This window comes from Ambystoma mexicanum, chromosome 9 (genome assembly GCF_040938575.1).
Source record: "Ambystoma mexicanum isolate Mex_15411 chromosome 9, UKY_AmexF1_1, whole genome shotgun sequence".
Lineage (NCBI taxonomy): Eukaryota > Metazoa > Chordata > Amphibia > Caudata > Ambystomatidae > Ambystoma > Ambystoma mexicanum.
Window position 1 is genome coordinate 786,349,409 of NC_090931.1, and position 23,488 is coordinate 786,372,896.

At 46.4% G+C, this 23,488-nt stretch overlaps 1 protein-coding gene across 2 annotated transcripts in view; it reads right to left on the bottom strand.

Moving 5' to 3' along the window:
- The window catches only part of PGAP1 (post-GPI attachment to proteins inositol deacylase 1), a 1,466,013-nt gene that overhangs the window by 1,079,453 nt on the left and 363,072 nt on the right, over positions 1 to 23,488 (bottom strand). For both annotated transcript variants that reach the window (XM_069615724.1, XM_069615725.1), the window contains one exon: positions 22,651 to 22,706. In XM_069615724.1, coding sequence (XP_069471825.1) covers positions 22,651 to 22,706 — 56 coding nt within the window. The remainder of the gene's footprint in view (positions 1 to 22,650; positions 22,707 to 23,488) is intronic.

Genomic DNA, 23,488 nt, shown 5'->3' on the forward strand with positions numbered 1-23,488 from the left:
CCCCATATGATGAATTGACTATGAATGTATCTCCTCATTTCCCATTTAATCCTCCCCAATTCCAACCCTTATTTTCTGTCACAATACTTGCAAATGTATGATATGCTGATTTATAACAACTATTTGATTTCGAATGTTACGAATATTGTCTCTTAATGGTTCAAAACATTAGGCATTGGGGATGCTAACATGGCCAATGTGATATATATCTTATGTTTTGTGAACAGTACAGTTTTACTGCAAGTTGTTAATTCAGCCTTGAATACTAGCCCAGATTTGAGAAAGGCTCTGCCGAGCCGAAACATATGTTATCGTTTAAGGGCACATGCACGGAATAAAGTTCAATCAACTGTGACTTACTGGCGCAGATTCCTGGAGTCTTTTTCCATTAACTATGAATTAACGGGTTAGGCTTTATACCGTTGCACTCCAGAGAACTGCAACATTTTTCTCTACATGGACTCAACACAACCTGGTTAATTTCGTTTCTATAATTTGAACATTGGATCAAGATACTTTGGTTGATTAACGAGTCGCCCAGTAGACCAGCTGTACAAAAAGCCAAACCTCCTATTTTTTCATTGAGAAAGGACCTGTTCAATTGATTGGTTGAATAATATAAGTGAGGGGTCGGCGCCCGGCGTAGGGGAACTCGGGGGTGAAGCCATCACCCAAGGTAAACTGTGTAATAGAACTTTTTGTTTGTGCGCGTTTGTTGGATACGTCAGGCCTCGAAGGTAAGACTTTTTAATGCAAAGAGACTTTACCATCAAAGAATCTGGTAGCTGGAATGGAATAGTCGCTCGTGCTGACAAAGCTCGAGCGTGTGCTGTGCCAGCTCGAACAAAACTGTCAGCTTGTTCCGGGAAGGCTCGAGCATGTCAGAGTAGTCATATTTATCAAACAGCCATGTTTTTAGTCTTTTTCTGAAGATTCATGAAGGTTCTTCTTCGATGTGGCGGGGAGGGCGTTCCATAGGGTGATTGCTAGGACCTTACTGTCAACAATATGATCACGGTAGCACAGGTCCCTGGAAAAAGGGCCCATGACATTGCAGGACACTGCTAGGAATGTTTCCCTCAATGGGGTAATGCTATAAATGTGACAAGTCCCTGCTAGCCAAACTCTGTGCTGTGGTGAGAGCACAGTATTCTCTGTATACCACCCTCAGGTATTGCATTATGTAACAGGTGATGGGACACACCCATGAGTTGCACCCACGAGGGTAGGCAGGGAACTTTGTTACACAGTATATTTCTTCCCCAGCTGTCAAGGGTCTATTTTCAGAGCTACTTCAGTTTAGCTCCTACCAAGGGCACTTTCTCAGATCCTAGTTTCTACTTTGTCTCCATCTCATGCAGGCCCATCTCAGGCTCGGGCGTCCTTGATGTCTTTCCAACTCGGGCCACCAACACTGAGACACCTGCTGTCTTTGTGTACTCAAGGAAGTCTCTAGGTCAGTGGCTGGTGGCACAGTTTTCTTTAGTGTTGTTGGTGGATTTGCCAGTTACATCAGGGCCAGTCAAGAGCTACCAGCTAGCTTCACTCTACTTAGCTTGCTCTAGGACACTGATAATGCATGATGCAAACTCTGTATAGCTTTCAGATGCTTTCACCACAGTTAAGTGTTCTGATCTTGCTTCACCTTGTGTCATTGTTCCCACCTAACTCACGGTCAGGTTCTTGGCCTTCTAGGCTTGGTCACTCGCCAGATTTCTTGGACCTCAAGAATCACCAGTGGATCACTCTTGCCTCCTTCGGATTACACTTCCTGTTTTCAATCCCTCCTTTCTTCTGGTGTCCCACCTCCTACTTCAATTCTGCTCTCCCCCTTCATCCCGTTCTTGCCCTCCTCATACTCTTCCCTCAGATTGTGCATTCCTCGCTCCTCTTGATTGCTTCCTTTGCAGGTCTTCCTCCTCCTAATCTCCTCTCCCTTTCGTCCTCCCATTTTCACCCTCATCATACTGTTTTCTCTCCCTGCTCCACCTCACAGTCTACAACATCAGCCAAACTCCCACAAAGAATCTGGTGTTTGACCCTTTTTTAATGTGGGCTATTAGGTGTCAATTGCGACACCTGCAAGGCAAAACTATTGCATTAGAGTACAGATAGAGGGAAATGGCATGTGAGGAGGGACACAAAGCTGTGTTGGTTTGGTTATTTACCCATCCATTGACTGCCCATGGCCATGCTAATCCATATGGCCATTCCTACCCACGTCCTGCCCCTCCCTGCCCAAACCACCTCTTGAGCTCGCTTTAATCAAGCCAAACCATCAAACATTGTGCTCAAAGTTGCCGCCAGTGTTTTTTCAAAGCAGTCTTCTGAGAATTAATGGCTTAATTGGAGTTGTAAACCCACTACTTGTGTAATAAAAACATCTTAACCAGGTCTGCCTTCAGCCACTAGATGTATAAGCACTCTGCGTGTCCTTCACTGAAGTCATGTTAAAAACAAGCACTGGCAAAGTCAACAGTTTTGGCTTGTGTACATGTATTAGGCATTTGCCAAGCACTTCTATTAGATGCCTAGTGTTACCGATCCGTCCGGCTCCCCTCGGTACCAGTGTATCCCAACACCAAATAAAGACACGGGAGACCAGAAGTAGAGAAAAATTACCTGTAAGGCAAACAGACACCAGTGCATGGGAGGGCTGCTCACTGCTCTACCTCCCACCCCAGGCGTGGCTCATCCTTATATACAAATGGAGTGGCTAAAGCCATTCTCCAACCATGAAACAGCACGTACAATAAAAAAAGGTCCATGGAGAATAGGAGAAGGAGTATTGCTGTACCCACCCACTCCTTGCACTCTCTCACCAACACTGGTTTTCTCGCTGTCAGTCATGTGTCATCAACTGCATTCAGATTGTACACCCAACCCTGGGTGGACCATAACTTTTCCTCCTCCGCATCCACCTTCCCTTCCACCACCCTCGTTATGTCGTCTGGCAACAGCCGCCATATTCTGGCCCTCAGTTGTATCCCTCATGAACGTTTGTGTAAGCATGTCTGCAAAATCCGAGGGGCTCTGATCCCTCCCTATCTTATCACCTTCATAATATCTTGGCGCTTGTGGCTCACCACAATCTCCCTTCCCTGCGGTACCATCTGTAACTACTGTTCCTGGGTGATCTCTACCTCCCTATTCTTTCGTAATGACTGGGGGACCACATCCCAATTCTCCACCATGCTGCTCAACCTCTCCAGCACTGCCCTGGACCTTGATTTATATGACAGGTCTGCCCCCTCCTCCCGCCTGGTAAGTGGAACGGTGTCAGCGAAATAAAAACCTGATCCAGTTATCGACCCTACTGCAAGTTAACTCAGGCTTCTGACCCCACACTCCTACTATGTGCCCTCTACAGCAGTGACCCTACACCGTCTCTCCACGACCGGCGCTCTGACTGTATCACAGGTGCCTAAGAATGCTCTGGAACGATTGTGGCCCTGTAGTTGCCCTTTCCGCACTGTACCACTGTAGCACTCTGAGGCACTGTCCCTATACGGCAGTACTTCTGTATGAATCCTAGAGTCCCCAAAGACTCCAGAGTCCCCTAGACAAGCACGCAACAGGTACAGCGAAAACACTTTTTTTTACATACCTGTCGTATACTCCAGTCATGCATGTGAGGAAGGGGAGCTCCCGGGTTTCGGCACCAATGTGTTAACAATCCGTCCTGCTCCCCCCTACAGTAGTGCACCCCAACACCAAATAAAGAGTCAGGAGACCAGAAGAAGAAAGAAAGAGCCTGTAATGCAAACAGACACCAGTGCATGGGAGGGCTGCTCACCGCTCTACCCCATCACCCCTGCCCATGCGTGGTTCATTGTTATATACAAATGGTGCGGCTAAAACCATTCTCCAACACTGTAGACCAAGGTCAAAACTCCTTTGGTGCAGGTTTGCACACCATTAATCTAGTGTACACAAAAAGGTCCACGAAAACAGCTTCACACGTTTAAGGTATGATTAGTTGCAAGAATCGCCAGTACATGGAATATATTAGACAAAGACGCAAAGATCCACATATTTTAATCAATGTATGCAAAACGTACGAATATTACAAATTAATCACATTAAAACACATCATGAAGCAAGCCTTATAGGGCTAGCACAACCAGGCCCATAGTTAGGAAAATGGAGTCTACTTATCACAGCGTAGTTGTGAGGTTAGTAGGGATGTGAGGGAAACATTTCAATCAATTAATGAACCCTTGCATTGTTGTATAATTATCCTCGACTTAGTCGACACTAAGAAATGTGTTTCTAGGTCCTAAGAAACTACAACAATCTGCAGCCGACTTGATTATGCCCATGTTAAGCTCTGTCCTGGTGGCACTAAACAAGCAGCAAAAGCCCCCTACTGGGAGATTTTGCTTACTGCAGCCAGAGCAGAGCTGTACATGAGCTTGGGAGGCTGCCTTCACTTTCATTTTACGTTTTCGGTGCTCCCAAGCCCAAGGAAGCACAGGAAACGTAAAATGAAAGTGAAAAAAACAAAAGGCGCAGCAATTATAAATACAACAACGTTGCATTTCTGATTTGTTGTATTTCGGACTGTGGCGGCTTTCGCTTGGACACTCCTGGGCTCCCCCGGGTCGGGGGGAGTCCAGGAGACTCCAAACAAAAGCCACTGCAGTCAGAAATACAACGCTGTTGTATTTCTAAATACCGCAGCATTTAGAAATACAACAGGGTTGTATTTCTGACTGCAGCAGCTTTCGCTTAAGAGTTTCTCGGGCTCTGGGAAATGTAGAAAGAAAACTGCAGCATATTTAAATACAACAACGGTGTATTTATGTTTGCTGTGGCTTCAGCTTTGAGTCTCCTGGGCTCCCCCGACCCGGGTCTGGGGAGCCCAGGAGACTCAAAGCTAAAGCACAGCAAACATAAATACAACGTTATAAATGCTGCGGTTTTCTTTCTAAATTGGAAAGAAAACCGCAGCATTTACTTCACAGTGCTTTCAGAAAAGAATTAAATGTAAAGCACTTACCAGCAGCAGGTTGTGTTAATCTCTGCTCTCTGGCAATAATGAAGCAAAAGCCACCTTGCTTCATTAGTGCCGCAAGAGCAGAAATTAACATAAGCACAGGCGGCTCATCCATTTCACAAAATGGATGCCCCCTAGTGCTTGAAATTTTTGAGTTTGAGCCTCATTTGCTCAAAACTCTACATAGGAACTTTGTTTAAAAATATTTTTTATATATATATTTGATTATGGGCCATCTTTTTAGCCAATAACATTTTAGAGTGAACTATCCCTTTAAGAGTAACATTATACAATTCTCAAATAGGTTACCTATTATCGAAATTCAATTGGTCAATCCAAGTCTTGTCAGTTAATTTTAAATATTATTTTTCCTTCTCTTTATTGTGTCTTATTTAGTTCTATTTTTCTTTGTTTTAGTATTATTATTATTATTATTATTATTAGGGTATTGATTGAGGGCAGACCTATCTTTGGGAAGCAATGAGAGCATTGCAATAATAGGGGGAAGAACACAGTGAGGGAAGAGCAGAGCTAACAGACAAGATTGAGGGTGGGAAATTGGCAGCAAAGGATCTCCAAGCAACCAGGGGAGTAGACAGTGTGGAGCAGATCACCGAGTCTCAGGTAGGGTGGGGAGTGCAGAGTGTGTGGACCTAGATGTTAGGGAGGAGCCATTCCTTGACGAGGAAGGTCTTGGCTATTTACGGAACTGTGGAAGCGATGGGACAAGACTGATGTTGACCGAGGAGGTTCCAGAGTCTTGGAGCATAGACAGAGAAGGCCCGTCTTCTGGTTCTTTCCTTCCTGCACCAGAGTTCAAGTCTGCACATTTCCTTACCTCTGGTGGATCGCAGGCCTCCGGAGCTGCTGAGATTCACAGTGAGGTAGTTTAGGGACTTCAGGGAGACAGCCTTGTAGATGAGGACTTGTTGATACGTCATGCAGGACACATCTCAAGGGTGCCAGGATAGTTGCTGGAAAGCCTTTTAAAAAGGGCATTGCCACCATCGAGGTAGGAGAGGAGCAAGGCTTGGACAGTGGATCTGAAGTTGTTTTCTGGGATGAAGGGCTTGATTTTCCGCAGGAAAGTAAGGTGGTACCAAGCTGTTTGTGTCTTCCTTGCTATGTGCTGTTTGCCATTTAAACTTTATTAAAGCACAGCCATCATTGTACCAAATACAATTCAATTGCATATTCTGATACTCAAGAAAAGGTGACAAATTCTTACTTCCATATCAATAATGTTCAAATTCTTGTTAGACCGGTTGGTGCAATCCTTTAGATATGAAACATTTAACCAATTTACCAAAATAAAACTCAAATCATACAAATCAAAATGTAACCAAAACAATTTCAAATCAAGGTGCAAAGTACAGTGTGCCATGCAGGTATGAGTATCTTACAGAACTCATCACGCAGGTTATCTCAGCGAAAAGGATGCCATCTCATGGAGTTTATGATGGATACTAGGGTGATCATGGTTAGAAATGGTGCCACACCCCCCCCCTTGCAATGCTTAGTCTATTTTGCTCATGGCGGCTACAAACCACACACAGGCCCACCACTCATTCATGTCGGGTGCTACCTGGGATTTTCAATGCTTTACTATCCCTAAACACTTTGCTACTAGAAAATGGGTGATCAATCTGGCGCTTCTGACTCCCAATTTGTAATGCCACTGCAAGTCCTCATCCCCCAAAAGCAAGATCAAAAGGGTCAATTTCCAACTCAAACCTACATATTTCCTTAATCTGGGCTACCACTTCACACCAAAACCGCTGGATTTGGGAAAAAACTCACCACATATGGAAAAAGGAACCCAGAGTTGCCCTGCATCTCCAGCAATGGGAGGAGAGTTCAAAGTTCATCCTGCGCAAACGTTCCGGGGTGAGATACCAGCGGCATAGCAGTTTAAAGCCATTTTCCTTAAGTTGCACTGCTTGGGAAGTTTTGCCTGCCTTTGTCCAGATGTTTTACCAGGACAGGTCATCTATAGACCCACCTATATTCTCTTCCCATCTCGTCATGGATCCATGCAGGGGTTTAAACCTGGTGGAATTCAGCACCTTATAGAGAGAAGCAAGCCTGGCTGCCGGGGGATCCCCTATATATAGATCATCAAAGTGAGTAGTTTCCCGCCTCCCTTGACTAGTTACATTTACCCAGGCAACCCAGTGCCGTAGCTGTATGTATCCGAATCGGTCTGTGTCTTCTACCATGTCGGCCTGCTTACATTGCTCAATTGTGAGAGGATGGTTATTAATAAACAGCTGGCACAGTCTGTGTAGGCCCCCCTTTGTCCACCCGTCAAACCAACCTGTGTTCAAATCCTGGGGGGAATTCCCTATCCCCCCAAATACCCGTCACTCGTGCAGCTTTATCCCAATACTTCATCGTGGCTCTGGATGTTGGGAATCCCTGCTCCCCCCGCTTCTGCGTTCTTAGGGACTACCAGCACCATCAATGGAAGGGAACCCCTAAGGCGTGCTGCTCAATATATACTCAATGTTTTTTGCACAGCTGCTTGACTTTCCAAGATGGGCGCCAGATGGGTCGCGTAAAGGTAACAATATCAGGCACCGCTAATCCCCATGCTCCCTTAACTGCTAAAGGTGCGTGCATGGCAACCCTCTGGGACCGCTTGGACCCAATAAATCTAAACACATGTGCCTGTAGATCCTTTCGCACCGCCCTAGGGATCCATACGGGTAGAGCTTGGAATGTTTATAGTAGACGCGGTAATAGGGTAATCTTAACCGCTGTTATTATTCCCAACCAGGACATTTTTGAGTCCCCCCACCGTGACAGATCTTGTTAGGCCCCAGCGAAGAGCAGAGAACGTTAGCCGTGTATAAGTCGGTGTAGGGTGCTGTTAAATGGAGACCCACGTACTTCAGGGTTCGAGTCTTCAATCGTCTGATCATCTCAGACATTTCCGATTTATTAAGTATCGTAGATTTCATGTGATTGATCTTGAAACCCGAGACCCTGTAGAGCCTTTCTAGCAATGAGAAGATGTGTGGCAAGGTGATCTGGGAATCTAGCATATGAAAAAAAGAAGGTCATCGTGCTACAATGCCAATTTATGTTAATAACCTGCTATGTCTATCCCACGACTATCCCCAGAAGAGCGGACCAGACGAGCTAGGGGCTCCATCAACAAAGCAAATAGGAACAGGGATAACGGGCATCCTTGTTCGCTACCCCTCCGCAAACGCACTAGGTTTGAGAGAACCCCATTCACTTTGATCCAAGTGGATGGGAACACAACATTGGCATGTACTAACTTGAGAAAACTGGGATCGAACCCAAAACCAGCCATTACCTTGGATAAATACGTGCAATCTATGCGATCAAACGCTCAGCGTCAATTGACAGCAGGGCCATTGCCCGCTTATGCTTTCGCTGCCAGGTCGTGATTTCCACTGTGTCTCAAACATTATCGAACGCTTGGTGTCTTGGAACAAACCCTGTTTTGTCCCCTTCTAACATCCTAGGCAGCACACTGGCTAAGAGCGTAGCTAAGACTTTAGAGTACATGCGAAAATCCTGATTAAGGACTGCAATTGGTCAAAAAGAGGAGCATAGAGTGGAATCCTTGCCTGGTTTATTTATTAATGCAAGCGTCTATTCCCCCCTAGGCGGTGTGATAGACCCTGTTTCAGTGAAAGAATTAAACATTTACCATACGAGGAGAGAGGACCTCAGCCATTTTTCTATAAAAAAAGGGCTGTGACCCATCACAGCCCACAGCTTTGTTAGCTGGGAGAGAGCAAATTGCTTGGGCAACCTCCTCTGCTGTAATGAGCATATCTAATGTTTGTTTGTTGTCCGCAGACATAGAGGGAAGACGGGCCTCTTGGATGACTGCATCCTGCTGCAAGCTATCAAGAGAGTCCACTGTGAACAGACCCGTTTAGTACTGTGACAATATTTGCATTTTTGTAGGCTCATCGTCATTCAATAGACCCTGTCCATCTCTCAGCCCCCCCAATCGTAGTTCTGTTTCCTCTGGGCCTGAAGTTTGTAAACCGATATACAGGACGCCTTATTGGATTTGCTGTAGTAAAAGTGATTCCTACGGAGTAGTTTATAGGAAATGTCATCTGCGCACAATGTTTTTACTTCTGCCCTTGCTACCTGGAGCTGCCTATAGGTTCTTCTAGATTCATCCTGCTTGTATTGGGTTTCCAACTCCCGAACCCTTTCCTCAGCATGGGCTCGTAGGGCAGTAAGGATCCTCTTCCGGCAGAGGCTAGGCTAATTGACTCCCCCCTCAAAGTGGGTTTAAGAGCATCCCATACTCCCACACCAGGGAAATCTCCCGCCGTGAGATTTTCCCAAAAATACTAGGCGCTCCTTTGCAGATGGTGGTGCATATGGCTGGATCTGCCAGTGAAGAATCATTATATTTCCACCCCATGGACTTCCTTCCCCCTAGCCCATAATCATGCAGCTGTAGGGCAACAGGGGAATGGTCTGAAACCAATTCTATCTCTATAGTGGCCAAAGTTATCCCCGCTAGCAGGGTTTGGGAGACCAAAAAGTTATAGATTCTGTAGTAGCTGTGGTGGACATGCGAGAAATCAGAGCAGTCGAAATGTTTGGGGGAACGGGGGGGCGGGCGGGAGGTGTCTCCATAAGTCTATCAATTACACGTCAGCCATAGCCCTCTTAAGGAAAACCGTCCTGGATGCGTCAGCTGGAGTTGACAGGCCGGACCTATCCTTGTCCCCATCTAGCACTGCATTAAAATCCCCTCCAAACATGTTCCCCCCTCAAGAACTGAGCTATATGTGGGAATACCTGTGCATAGAACTGGCCCTGTTGCTGATTAGGTCTGTACACAGAAACCAAGGTGAGGTATCTACCCGCTAAACATATATGCAGCCAAATATACCAACCCTGTTAAAAATGCAGAGAGCAGGCTATTAAAATTGCGACACCAGCCTTTTTCTGAGGGGAAGAGGCAAAAAATTAGTGGGGAAACCTATGGGATCGCAGCCTCAGCCAGTCCTGCTGCAAGAGAGGAGTCTCCTGGAGCAGGGCTATGTCAGCCTTTGAGGTCCACAAATTTAGATAGCAAGCTCTTCCTTTTCCTCAGGGAGTTTAACCCCTGTGCATTTAATGAAACAATGTTCACATCAGCCAGCCCAGTATTTTAGCTTTCCTTTAGTTTCCACCCAATCTTCCAACATCATACAGATTAGCTATTAGCCTGCCATATCTACTTTTCCAGAGAACCCAATTTCCAGCTTCAGTCAGCCAGAAGCTATGTCCGCATGCATCAACCACCCCCTGCACCATAAACAGTAACATCAAAAAAAGAAAAAGAAGAAAGAAAAATTGTAACAATAACAACCCTGTATGGGGTAATCATCAGGTCAAACCAGCTGAAAGAGGGAACATGCTGCTGATGCCCTTTTAATTGTATACAATCCCAAACTTTTATGGCTTAAAGCAGCCTCAACAACAACTATAACTGCCATATATTGAATACCTGGAGGGCACAACACCCCTATCGTGCCGGTTAGCCCACTGAAGTTGGATCCTTACTCAGTTGTGCAAAGGTACACATCATGTGGAAGCCTCAGAGTCCCTGCTCCTCTCTCTTCTGTCCAGAGAGGGCTGCCGACAGTCCCTCCTCCTACTCTCTTCCTCGAGCGCGCCTGTGACCAGGTAGCGGCAGGGGCCTCAACATCTCGTTTCAGGCAAATGTATGTCCGCTTCCGGTATCGTCAGAGTTTCCACAGCTGCTCAGAAGGATGCAAATGGATGTTGGACCCCATCCAATTGGAACAGAATACAAAATGGGTATCCCCACCTATAGCGGACTCCTTTCTCCAATAATCAGTTGGTCAATGGCCTCATCAGCCTGCGCCTTTGGATAGTTCCTTGGGAGAGGTCCTGGAACATTTGAAGAGAGACCCTCTTATACGCCAAGATCCACATCTCCCTGATCTTCTGGAAGATATGGGTTTTAAATTTAAAAAAGTGGACCCTCACCAAAAACATCGGGAAGGAGATTCTGTCTCGTTTAAACGTTAGAATATACCCTATGTGTTTGGTCGAGCGTGAGATCCAAGTTGCATCTACAAGTATTTCCTGGAACAACCCACAGACATATCCTTCTAGGTCCTGGTCCTTAATCTCCTTTGGCATCCCCTCTGATACAGGCATTGTTCCTGCAGGACCGGTTTTCAGCATCCTCTTGCTTCTCTTCAGCAATGTTCCTATACGCTTCCAGTGCCGCTACCCGCCGCTCCAGCAGGTCATGGGAATTCGCTTGGTCACATTATTGTGGACTCCTCCAGCTCCTCGGGCAGGTCTTTGTTCTGCTGCACACCGTGGGTTAATTCCTGAAAGGAGCTGATTTAATTCTTGCAGCGTCAAGGCCATTTCCTTTTATTTAGATTGGAGTAAGCAGACAATATCCTCCTTTGTGGCTGGCTGTGTGTCCTCATCTGCAGCAGGCGGCAGAGCCAATGCTGGTCTTGGTTGTTGGAGCATTCCCTTGATAGAGGCCGCCAGCTTATCTTTGCACTTTCCAGATTTCATGATGCGCTCAGATGGGTTGTAGTGGGGAAGGACGCAACGGCCCGCGATGGACAGTGAGTAATTTAAAAGAGGAGCACTCCAGTTGCACCCTGGATCACACCAGTTCGTTCTCTGGTGTAGTGCACTGCAGCATCTACCAATCCCCACACGCTGCTTCCCTTTGAAAACGTAATGTTTCAGGCCCCTTCACCCACAGAATGTCCCAGAACTACAACTCAGCAATCCGGTGGTTCTTAGACGTAGAATGAGATGCTCCTTAATGCACATCCAAATCCTTGCCCCCAGTCCTGATCCAGTCACTGGCTACTAGTGCTGGTATCGGGGATGACCTATGTTTTTCAGACTGCACAATTATACTTGCACTGTTGTTGTCTGCCTCCTGTGCCCCAGTCTCTGCAAGGTGCAGTCCAGTCCAGTCCAGTCACACACAGCGGTTACACCAACCTCCGCTAAAGGGTAGAAGTTAGATTGACCCCACTGGGAAATCCACTAAACTGCTTGCAAAGTAGGTGCAAAGGGCCCCTCAATATACGTGTTGGAGTTGGTGAGAGCAGCACATCCGACTGCCACCAGGCCTAGGCCTCCCCGCTCCAACGAGGACTCTTCTATATGCCTCATAACAGCAGCTGTTCAGCTCCGGGGGGATCCCCAACAAGCTCATCTTTCATGCCAGCCGCCTCTCAGCAGCACCCACTCCAGAAACTGATGGTGCTCGTCCCGGCTCCTCTTTATCCGTGGCTGGCTGGGGGTGTGGGGGATTATGGGGGTGGGTGCACATTGTGCCGCAATAGGTCAGCAGCCCCCTACTGCCACTCCTGGGGGGGTCACCACATACGGCCAAAGTGCTTTCGTGTGCATCAGAGTTCCAGCCTCAGCAACCATCAAGTGCTCCTCTGCGTGCCAGGGTCTCGGCTTCGGCGGCCTGCAAGCTCTCCAATCAGCACTGCACCGGCAGCAGATCTCTGCAGCGGGTCGCAGCCACCCACTATATTCGCCGCCACCAACACCGCCTCAGTGAGCTGCATGCTCACCGGGGCTTGCTTCTGCGCTACTCCAGGCGGCTGCCATGTTTCCCGCCCTCTGGTGCTTCAGGTTCATGCTTCAGGCCTGCGCCAAGTTCGGAATGATAGCCAGCTCCTCGAGCTCGGAAACTCGAACTGCAAGTGGTCCAAGGATTCAGACCACCATTCTTGCTTCCATGGCTCCGGGTTGAGGTATGACCTGATATGATGTGGCATTTATAACGTGCCTGTACACAAGTGTTTCTAGGCACCACAAGACAAGGGAGGGAAGATATAGGGAGGACAAGACAAACAATCCTACTAGGCCGTGTGTCATTTGGATCGTGCAAGTGCGACAATAGATGTGCAAGGGGAAGGAGAGGAGGAATTCCAAGGGAGAGGAAGGGTGGAAGTGCAATCTGGGCAGCATGGCTCTGAGTAAGTGCAGCCAGAGCAGCGCAGCTCTGGGTAAGTCTAAGGAGCCGGGGGGGATTTAGGTGTTACAGTTACAGCCCCTAAGTGCGCCGGAGGCCCAGAGGCAGTGCAAAGGAAGACTGTTCGTGGAGGAGCCTGCTACCCAGTGAGACTCTGAGGGAACCAAGCAACCAGTGGGTGCAGCGGACAGGTAAGTTAGGAAGGGAGCAAGAGAGAGAAGGCAGAGGATAAAAGGAGGGTCTTGATCAAACTAATCAAACAGAAACCCTTCTTTTTTCAGGGGTTAGTACAGGAATAAGGACCCTATGAAGGATGCATATAAAAGAGTCAGACACATATGTGAGAAGTGTCTTGCTGCTTACTCCAAGTCTTGGTATAATCTAAGGAAAGAAAAAAAATCAAACGTTTTGAGTAGAAACACCCTTCAGAGAGCTGTGAGGGGTCACTAATGTGAGGCGGACAACTGCTTGCCGGTTTCTCAGTATTTGACATTTTATCAATAAACACAATTTGCAAAGAAAACCTAAATAAGCAGGATTTTCCTACATAGTCTAGGTTCTAATGGACAATCTCCTAGCATACACAAAACTTGCCCTCACACTAACAAAACATTCAACATAAAATAAACAACATATATAAATGATTACCAAACAACCAGTGACTTGGATAACGTGCACCTGACCTTGGTAGATGCCTTTCTGAGGAATGTCCAAAGTAAATATCTCCCAAAGAAAAGTCTTGAATCAGTTCTTTGAAGGTTCCAAAAGAAAACAAAAATTCAACCAAACAAAAATCCATTTGTCACAGTTCTTTCTACATTTGTTGAAAAGTTCCATCCACTGGTAACAGTTCTTTCTCCGTTTGTTGAAAAGTTCCATTTCCAATTTTCACGAAGAAAACAGCACCAATGGTAATCCTGGATAAGCTTGACAAAGTTCAATTAAAAGTCACACTTATGCTTCAACAACTGTTCTCTGCAGTCTTTGGTATAACTTGTCAGGATGCTTCTTGTAAGGGTGTTGCTTTCCTCATGCCAACTCCCTTCTGCTAATGGTACTGTGAAAACAGGCTTCTTTGCTTCACAGTGTACTACTACTTTGACCACCTTCAATCTAATACTCTTCTGACAATTTTATAGATAACCACAGTTCTATTAGCTAAGCTGCAACATGGCACTTTACAGAAAACACTGTACAACCTCCACAGGTAGGCAAGGCACTCTTCCTTCCTAGGCCATAAGAAAGGGGCAGCCTCTTGGCCTTTAATATCTGGCTTACAGCTACCACTAGAATCTGTCTTAGCTTCTTGACTGCTTCTTTCTCTCAGCTTCAACAGTCCCAGCTCTACAAATTGTTGATTGATTCTTTTAACAAGCACCCAGCTCCCTTTCCCAGCTTCACGTACACCTTCTTGATTCCAGCAGTTACCCCAAAGCTGAACTGTCATCCTTCCAGCCGTGGATAACATTGTCACACTTGTATACAAGGACACTGGATTAGTAAAAACTTGGACAACTTCAAAATATTGGTCGCTTGATAGAATGCATTTTTACCCAACCCAAAATCAACAAAATAAATACAGATTTATTTTTTGGGGTCCCCCCCAATCCCTGGTTTCCCCATGTTAAAAGCCCCATCCCAAACCCCTCCCCACCAGATGTAACCCCTTATCCCACCCCCACATATATATATATATATATATTTTAGAAATTCATTATTTTTTTCGTTGTTTTTCATTCGTTAAAAATGCATTCTTTATTTTCTATCCGTTAAAGTCACTGGATACCAGTTTGATCTTAATAGGGCTGGCTTCATGTTAGAAAGGAGTTTGCCTACTGACTTGGGCAATGCTTGTTCTTCTTGCTTTTACAATTAAAAAGTACTTTGTTCTAGATTCAAGTTTTAGGCTTCTTAAGGGAAACAGAATTAGATACATGCGACCACTTTCTGATGGAGAATTCCACTTCAAAGCACTGCAAGACTTCTGTACCCTTTTGTTCGTGTAGAATGCTGCTTTAACGTTGAGCGGAATCAAAATCATTCATACGCGACCTTCCTTAGATGTAATGCTCTTGTAACAATTCAGGGAAGTCAGCTGATACAGTGAGAGTGCTTACTATCAACTTTCTCCCTCTTGATTGTAGATACACAACCTCTTCGGTACATTTCTTTAAGGTAACAATGGAAAATAAAAGGTTTGTTTCATATCCAAGCGCTTCGACTTGTGTCAAACGTGTGCGTGACATTTCCTTTGTTAAAGAGACTTTGCACTGCAACGAACAAAATGTACTCGCTCATACTGCTATGCACATTTAATTGTAGCTGGTTACAGTACCAGCAAGGAGTTTAGAGTGTATTGGAGTATGGAGCTTCACTCACCGGCTCTAAAACGCAACGGTTGCGGGCGGCTTCCACTTCACGACTTTTCCTTCTGCTACTACGAAAAAAGGCACTCTTGGGACCCACACTCCTCTGCAGCACAAGTGTCTTTGATCCATCCTCGACTACAGAGACTCGTTCTCAGCTGCTTCCCTCAGCTTTCTTCTGCACACAGGCCTCGGGTATGTGCACAACTTCAGCTCTACAGTCACAACTATCGGACGCATCTGGGAACATTTCTAACTTCTTCCAGTCTCTGCAGGTGAAATCTGCTCTTCTCTCGTCCCAGCGTCCCTTAAGTGGTCACATTTCGTTGTGAATTGCCAGCCTCGTGCTCTGCTTCTTCTTCCGCTCCTACTACTGAAAATCTTCCATCTCCTCCCTTCTGCCTCGCTCTGCTGCAGCCTGTTTTGCCTCTCAGGTGGGCCAATTGGCTTTAGGTACAGGCGTTAATGTTAATTGCCTGAGCAAGACTGTTAGGCCCGTTTGCCTGACCATTACTTCTGCATGCCTCCAAAGCCCTCTTCTTCGTCACAGTCCCCGAGGACTCCAGTCAGAACACAAGCACCATTTTACTTCGAGAATGGGGTTGCGTTTCCTGTTAAAGAACAGATATGTCCTGAGTAGCTTTCTGGTCATATTTCTCTATGTTCCTGCTCTGAATATAATAGGCACAGAGTGAGTGCAAATAGTTGCCTAACCGTCTACTTTTTAGGTCACAATGTTTGTGTCAATGTGCTGTGATGTAGGAATCGGTTATCTGGTCAGATTTTGTAAGCATATTATATAAAGTAATTATGCACAGAATTACTTTAATGCATGAATCGTTGATTGCCATTGTTTCCCAGTCTGTTGCAGCCCAATTTGTAGTCCACTATCCAGAGTATTGACAGTATCAAATGCCTTGGAAGAGATAATGTTGCATCATATGACTGAGTCTACCAGAGGAGAGTGATGCTACTGACTATGGTCCAATATGACATGCATTACTCACCGTAATAGCATTTCTGATGATTGTATCTGCTTAGATTCACATGCTGTGCTTATAGTCCGACATCTAGTGGAAATCGCAGAACATTGCATTTTTCTTTCCAAGATCGAAAGGGGACGTCGACATGGGTGTGACTGTAACACTATCCCTGACGTGACGTGTAGTGTACCCAAAATCCCTCATGCATCAAGGTCCCTCTGGTTGCGTTTTTTCTGCCATGAGGGAGACTTATAGTCAACGTGAGCGAGTACAGAAGAGAGAAGGTGTAAGAGGTTTATGTTCCTTCTACTCCACGAGGGGAGGAAGGGTGGGTGCATGTGAATCTAAGCAGACTCAATCATCAGAAATGCTATTACGGAGAGCAATGCATGTCTTCTGATGCTTGTGAATCTGCTTAGAATCACATGCTCTGCATAGACTAGCGAGCAGTACCCAGATATGGTGGTGGGATGTGTAAAGAAACAGTAGCAAAGAGATGTCTTAGCACCGCTTGTCCCACCTGAGAATCAGACCTAGAGTGTGCATCTAGGCAGTAGTGTTGTGTACAGGTGTGTACAGAACTCCAGGTTGCTGCTTTGAAAATGGAATCAAGAGGAACATTTGCAATGAATGCTATGGTAGCCCCTGTGCCCAGAGTAGCGTGTGCTCTAGGCGTGAAGGGTAGATCTCTCTTGGCAAGAGAGAAACACAGTGTGATGCAGTTTACGATCCACTTGGAGATAGCTGATTTAGAGACAGGGTCCCCTTCTCCACCAGCCACTGAAACGAAGAACTGGTTTGTTTTTCTTAGTGGCTTTGTCTTTTCCAGATAGTAGATAACCGCTCTCCTTACATCCAGTGTGTGGAGGCTTCTTTCCGCCACGTTAGTGTGGTTCTGGAAAAAGGTGAGCAGTTCTATGGACTGGTTTACATGGAACTTTGAGATAAATGTAGGTGCAAAGCGAGGTGTGTGCGCAAAAGCACCTTGTCTTTGTGAATCAAGACGAATGGGTCCTGAACTGAAAGGGCCTGCAGTTCACCAACTCTCCTTATGGAGGTGATTGCCACCAGGAAGGCAGTCTTGTAGGTGAGTGCTTTAAGGCTAGCCTTGTGCATTGGTTCAAAGGGAGGCCGCATTAGTCTGGTAAGAACAACATTCATGTCCCACCCGGGAGCTGGGTTGGAAATAGGGGGACAAAGTCTCTTTGCACCTTCCATAAAGGCTTTAATTACAGGAATTTTCCACCATGAAACCTTGCTCTGGGACGTGGTGTACGCCGTAAGTGCGGCTAAGTGGACATTTAGAGAATTGAAAACCAGACCTGGGTCTAACAGGTTGGTTAGATACATGATGATATCTTTAGGTGAGCATTCAATAGGATTGATGCCCTTGCCGTTACACCAGATGACAAAGCGCTTCCAATAGCTGGAATAGCAATGCATGGTGTCAGTGCTTCTCTGAGTATGTTCATGCATCTTTGAGGGAGCTGGAGGTGCCCGAACTCTATGACCTCAGGTGCCAGGCTGCTAAGTTGAGAGTTTGAGGGTATGGATGTTACGTTTCCTCCCTGGTCTTGAGACAGCATGCTGAGGGTACCTGGAGGCGTAATCTGGGCATTGGGCGTTCTCCATAGTGACAAACAAGTCGACCTCTGGGAAGCCCCATTCTGCAAAAACATCAAGTACAATGTATACCTGTAGCTGCCACTCGTGCTCTCCGGGTAGGGGCAAGTCTCTGCTGAGTACGTCCGCCAGAAGATTAAGTTCCCCTGGAAAATGTTGTGAAAGGAGGAACACTTTGCGTTTGAGAGCATACTTCCATATGTTCTGGGACAGTTTGGGCAACCCTAGAGAGCGAGTGCCCCTTGTTTGTTTAAGTAATCCATGGCCGTAGTACTGTCTGCGAGGACTAGAACTGTCTTCCCCTGGAGGAGTGTCTGCTAGCAGGTCCAACAGGTTGATGTGAGTGGATGCTACCGCTGAGGACCACATGCCGTGCCGTCTGTTGAAGGATTTGAGCCCAGCAGAGATGCGTCTGTAGTGAGAGTCGCTTCTACTGCATCATGGTGGTGAAGGTTTTCCCCTGCAGAAGGCTTTCCCTTGACCACCACTTCAGAGACAGAATGAGGGCTGCCGAGACAACTACTAGATTGTCCCACTGACCGCTGGCCTGAGACCATTGGCTCGAAAGCCACCCTTGCATGGGGTGCATGTGCAGACGAGCGAGAGGAACTAGGTAGACACAGGAAGCTATCATCCCTAACATTCATATGGCTTTGCGTACGAACACCTGGTGACTGGCTACATAGTGAGGGATCTGGAATAGCATATTTTGAACCCTTTAGTTGGACACAAAGACGAGGCCATCTTTGGTCCGAATTGAAGCCCCCAGAAACTGTTAGATTTGATTGGGGTTTAGAATGGATTTTTTCTTGTTGATAGAGAGACCTAGGTTGAAGAGAAGATCTACCATGTTCTGGGTATTCGTTTGGCATTTTCCGTACAAATCCCCTGTTATGAGCCAGTAGTTGAGGTAAGGATAGACTGTGATGGACTTCCTGCGCAGTTCGAGCAGCTGCCAGTACCTTTGTGAATGTGTGGGGCTGAGGCAATGCCGAAGGAGGAGAACCTTGAACTGATAGTGGGTGTCCTCTATCATGAACCTGAGGTACTTTCTGTGCGCTGGCAACATAGAAATATGAAAGTATGCATCTGTCATGCCCAATGTGGCCGTGTAATCCCCCTGCTGCAGCAGTGGGATTACCTCCTGCAGTGTTCTCATCCTGAATTGTTGAGGTTTGACATACTTGTTCGCTGGGCGGAGGTCTAACAGAGGACGCATTGTGAGATCCTTTTTGGGTACAAGGAAGTACACTGAATAAATACCCTTGTTTACCTGGTGAATGGGGATGGCTTCTATGGGGCCCTTTTCCAGAAGGACCTGAACCTCTTCCAGCAGGATGCGCAGGTGTTCTGGCGACAGGCGTCTGCTCTTCGGTGGGTGGTATTGAGGTGGCCGGTGAAACTTGATGCAGTAGCCGTGGCCAACAGTCTTTAACAGCCACTGGTCTGATGTGATCCCCTCCCATGCGTGGATAAATTACGACAAGCGACCCCCGACTGGAGAAGTGTGGGAGGGACCCGAACCGGCGAGTCACTTTGAGGTGGAGGCCGGGGAGCCTCTAGGAGTAGAGTTCCTGCCTCTACCCATGCCTCTACGAGAACCTCTTTGTTTGTATTGGTTGTTACTAGAAGAGCCTTGGCCAGAGGACCAGGGGGGTACTCCCTGAGACGTATTGTCCATGGGGAGAGCGGGAAAAAGATTGCCCACGAAAGGACCGGCGTGAGTTAGAGCCTCCACGCTGGTGGAAGGGCTTAGCTGTGATCTGGCTGAGCGATTTTAGTGTTTTGTGTTCTTTTTTTGCAGTCTCCAGGGTGTCATCAACAGCTTTCCCAAAAAGGTTGGAGTCCACAACTGGTTTGTTGATAAGAGAGGCCTGAGTTTGGGGTTTAAAGCTAGAGTTCTTTAACCAGGCGTGTCTTTTAAGTAAAGTCCCCTGGTCTAGGGTTCATTCAGCGGTGCATAGGCCAGAGTGTCGTGATCGGGTGGGCACTGGGACATCTTGAAGGCCATCCTGGACTAAGCCCCATTGGACATTGCTGTAGCTTGCCAGGAGAGTGGTATAGTTTGCGATCCTAGTGGAGTAGGCCGCAGAGGCAGTGACCCATTTACCCAGAGCATAAAGCTTTTTACAATCTTTATCCAGAGGGACTTCCGCCGAGAACAGTGGAACCCCCGTCCTTTTCCGAATGGTAGAAACCACTCGTGAGTCCGGTGTAGCATGACCCCTTATGTATAGTGAGTCGGAAGGTGAAGGGCGGAATAGTTTTTCAACCCGGGACCGCCCGTGTGAGAGACAGCGACACCAAGGAAGGGGCTAGGCACCTCTTAATAGAGTTCAGTAAGGGGATGGCTTGACTAGTCGGAGGCTTCTCCTTGAGGATATCCTCAACAAAGTCCGAGTCTGGGGCTGCCTCATGTGTTGCAATCTGGTAATAATCAGCTTCTCTTTTTAAAATAGCACTGAACAACATCTGGTCATCAACAGGTGACGAAGCCCTCTGTGGAGGCGAAAAAGGGGGATCTAAACAGATGATGTCCGGGTCAGGGTTATGAGTTGGTGATAGTCAAGGGCCCCGATCTTGATCCCAGTCTGGGTCCTGATCAGCTGCGTCTTGTGCGAAGGGATTAATGTCCTCATAGATATCCTCCTGTGTTGGGTCCTCTGGGACATCCAATATATCTTCCTGGTGTCCCTGTGCAGAGATGGGGAATTGCTGCAGTTTGTAAGGAATGGGGCAGGGGTCCTCTTCCCTGGGTCTTTTGGGTATGAAGTTCCTGTCTGAAAAGTTAATAAACTGGGCCATTTTGTCCCTGTATTGTCCAAATCTCTCCCTATTCCATGGGAAAGAGACAGAAGGGTCTGGAGGTGGAAAAGGTTGCCCAGAAGGGGGACATTTTCCCAATAAGGCCAAAGAGAGGGGCTCGGAGCTTCAGAATACTCCTCCTGACGAAAGTGGGTACCCCTTGTGCTCTGTGGCTGCTGAAATGATAGACGCAAGGCTTTCGCGGATTTCGGCAGTTGAATTGAAGGTTTCAATGAGCCTGACGGCGTCGTCGTGGTCAGTGACTCCACCGAGGCCTTAGGTGCTTGTGCGCCGGCCTTGGATGGTGTGTTGATGACTATGTTTTTTAGGGTGAACGACCCTTCCAGAGGGATGCCCAGTGTCATGCCACGAAGGCGGTTGCGTGGAGGGCACCGAACCACGAGGTTCAGAAGGTGCCGTCGAAGTTTTCGGTGGCCCTGTTGGCGTTGTGCACTTCTTCAACAACTCCGAAGAGGCCTTAGAGGTTGTGTGTTTTTGTATTGGTGGTGTGTGGTGTGGCCCTTGTCGCCGGGGTGTGTACTACCCATAAAGCCAGTGGCCTGTCTGTCGGGGCCAGGCATTTGGGAGCCTTTAGGCTCCGCCGAAAGGTCGATGGCTTCCAATTTGCAGCCATGGGTGCCGATTAATTTTTCGTCGCCTGAAGCGACAGAGCCATCAGGGGAAAGGCTTTCTCCCTGCAAAGCGTAGGCCACCCACTGTTTAGTCTGGCTGTCTTCAACGTTTTCGGTTGAAAGAGCTTACAGGACTTGCATGAGCGCTCGTTGTGGTCTCGAGGAAGACACTGCTTGCAACAGCGATGGGTGTCCTTCCAAGGAAACTAGCCGTTACATGACGGGCAAAATGTAAAGGGCGTCATCTCCATAGCAGAGGGTAACGGCAGCCAGACCAAGAAGAGAAAGAGAGGGGAAATGGAAATACATTCTTAGAGAAGAATAAACTTAGGGGCCCACTCTCCCTACTGTAAGGGCCTGTCCGGAGGGCCGAGGCCACGCAGTCGACAGTCGTCGAGCAGTTGAACAGTGGCCGAGCAGTTGTGGATGTCTTCGGCAGCAGGAAGCCCATGAGGCAGTCATCGAGAAGATTAGTCAGGAGACTAGACGACTGTAGCGACAAAGTTAGCAAAATTAACTCTTGCGAGCTCAGCATAGGCGACCAACTAGGTTGGCGGAAAAAAACAATCGGAGGACCTCGACACGTAAGGGATTTTGGGTACACTACACGTCACGTTGGGGATAGTATTACAGTCACGCCCATGTCGACGTCCCCCTTCGATCTTCAAAAAGAAAAATGCAATACTGTGTGATTTCCACTAGATGTCAGACTATATGCACAGCATGTGAATCTAAGCAGATACAATCATCAGAAATGCTATTACGGTGAGTAATGCATGTCATATGGGAACATAGTCCGTAGCACACTTCTTCTCTGGTAGACTCAGTCATATGATGCAACATTACCTTTTCCAAGGCATTTGATAATGTCAATGCTCTGAATATTGACAATATAAAATGCCTTGGAAGAGATAATGTTGCATCATATGACTGAGTCTACCAGAGGGGAGAGATGCTACTGACTATTCTCCGATATATCATATTACTAGTTTAGCAGTGGACACTCAAAGGTAAAAAAAACACATGTGCATACAAGATCGATTTAACATTCAGAGATTTGAAGAAATTAAAAAAGGAGGTAAATTGGAAGAGTAAAGGCAAATGGCGCAGTCACACACAGGAGATGATTGAAACAAAGTAAGGATGCACTGCTACAGTATTTGAAGGAGAGTTAAAGAAGCCAAAGCAAAGACTAGTTTTGTTTAGAAACCACGTTTCTCAGTATCTCTGCTTTAAGAAAGTTACTTACTTTGTAAACTGTAAAGGTCCACGTTGAGGCTTTTACTGGAATCCACATGGATGACCCTAAAAGTAAATCACATGCTTTACTATGCTCACTTTTTGATGACATACATGATGCAACAATTGTTAAACTGAATGGAACGCCTATGTAGGGCTGAAGGACTCCACAGTTAGGCACACTGGAAAAGAAGATCACAAATGGATGACTAGCATATCTTGAGCTCACGTTGATTTTGGAAGAGTGCAAATACCATCATGTGATTGGAAAGAATTTTGGTTGTAGGCTGAAGGCTTATCATCGGCTCCATCACCCAAACCACTGTCACAATTGGCAAACAGCATAGCAATGGTTTAAAAAAAAAAAAAATTAATAGACTATAATGCTTATTAATCTACAGGGGCTGCTTAAGTGTTGGACTTTAGTGACACCAACAGTGTGATGGAAGAATGCATGGCTTGCTATGAAAATATGAAGACTTCCGTCAACAATGCTGTAAAATTTACCCCACGTAAACAATATAATAAAGAGGAATTGTTAACTTTATATCAGTCATGAGTACAATAGCTAAGAGTCAGGTGTTTTATAACGATTCTCACTAATCGGACCAAGTGTCACAATATTTTCTTTCTCAAACATAATTTGGTTCTTGCAGTGCTACAGAAGGAAGTACAGTCAATTGTAATTTTGTGAAAAATAATCCATTATAAAAACAAATCGCAAAGGCCTATGCCAAGTGATTCTGTACAGCTCAATATTTCCATGGAATGTGATATTTTGGAATAATGTATGGTATATAACATTTTCACAGAGATCGCTGAAAGAAATAGAGTGAGATTGAAGGCGT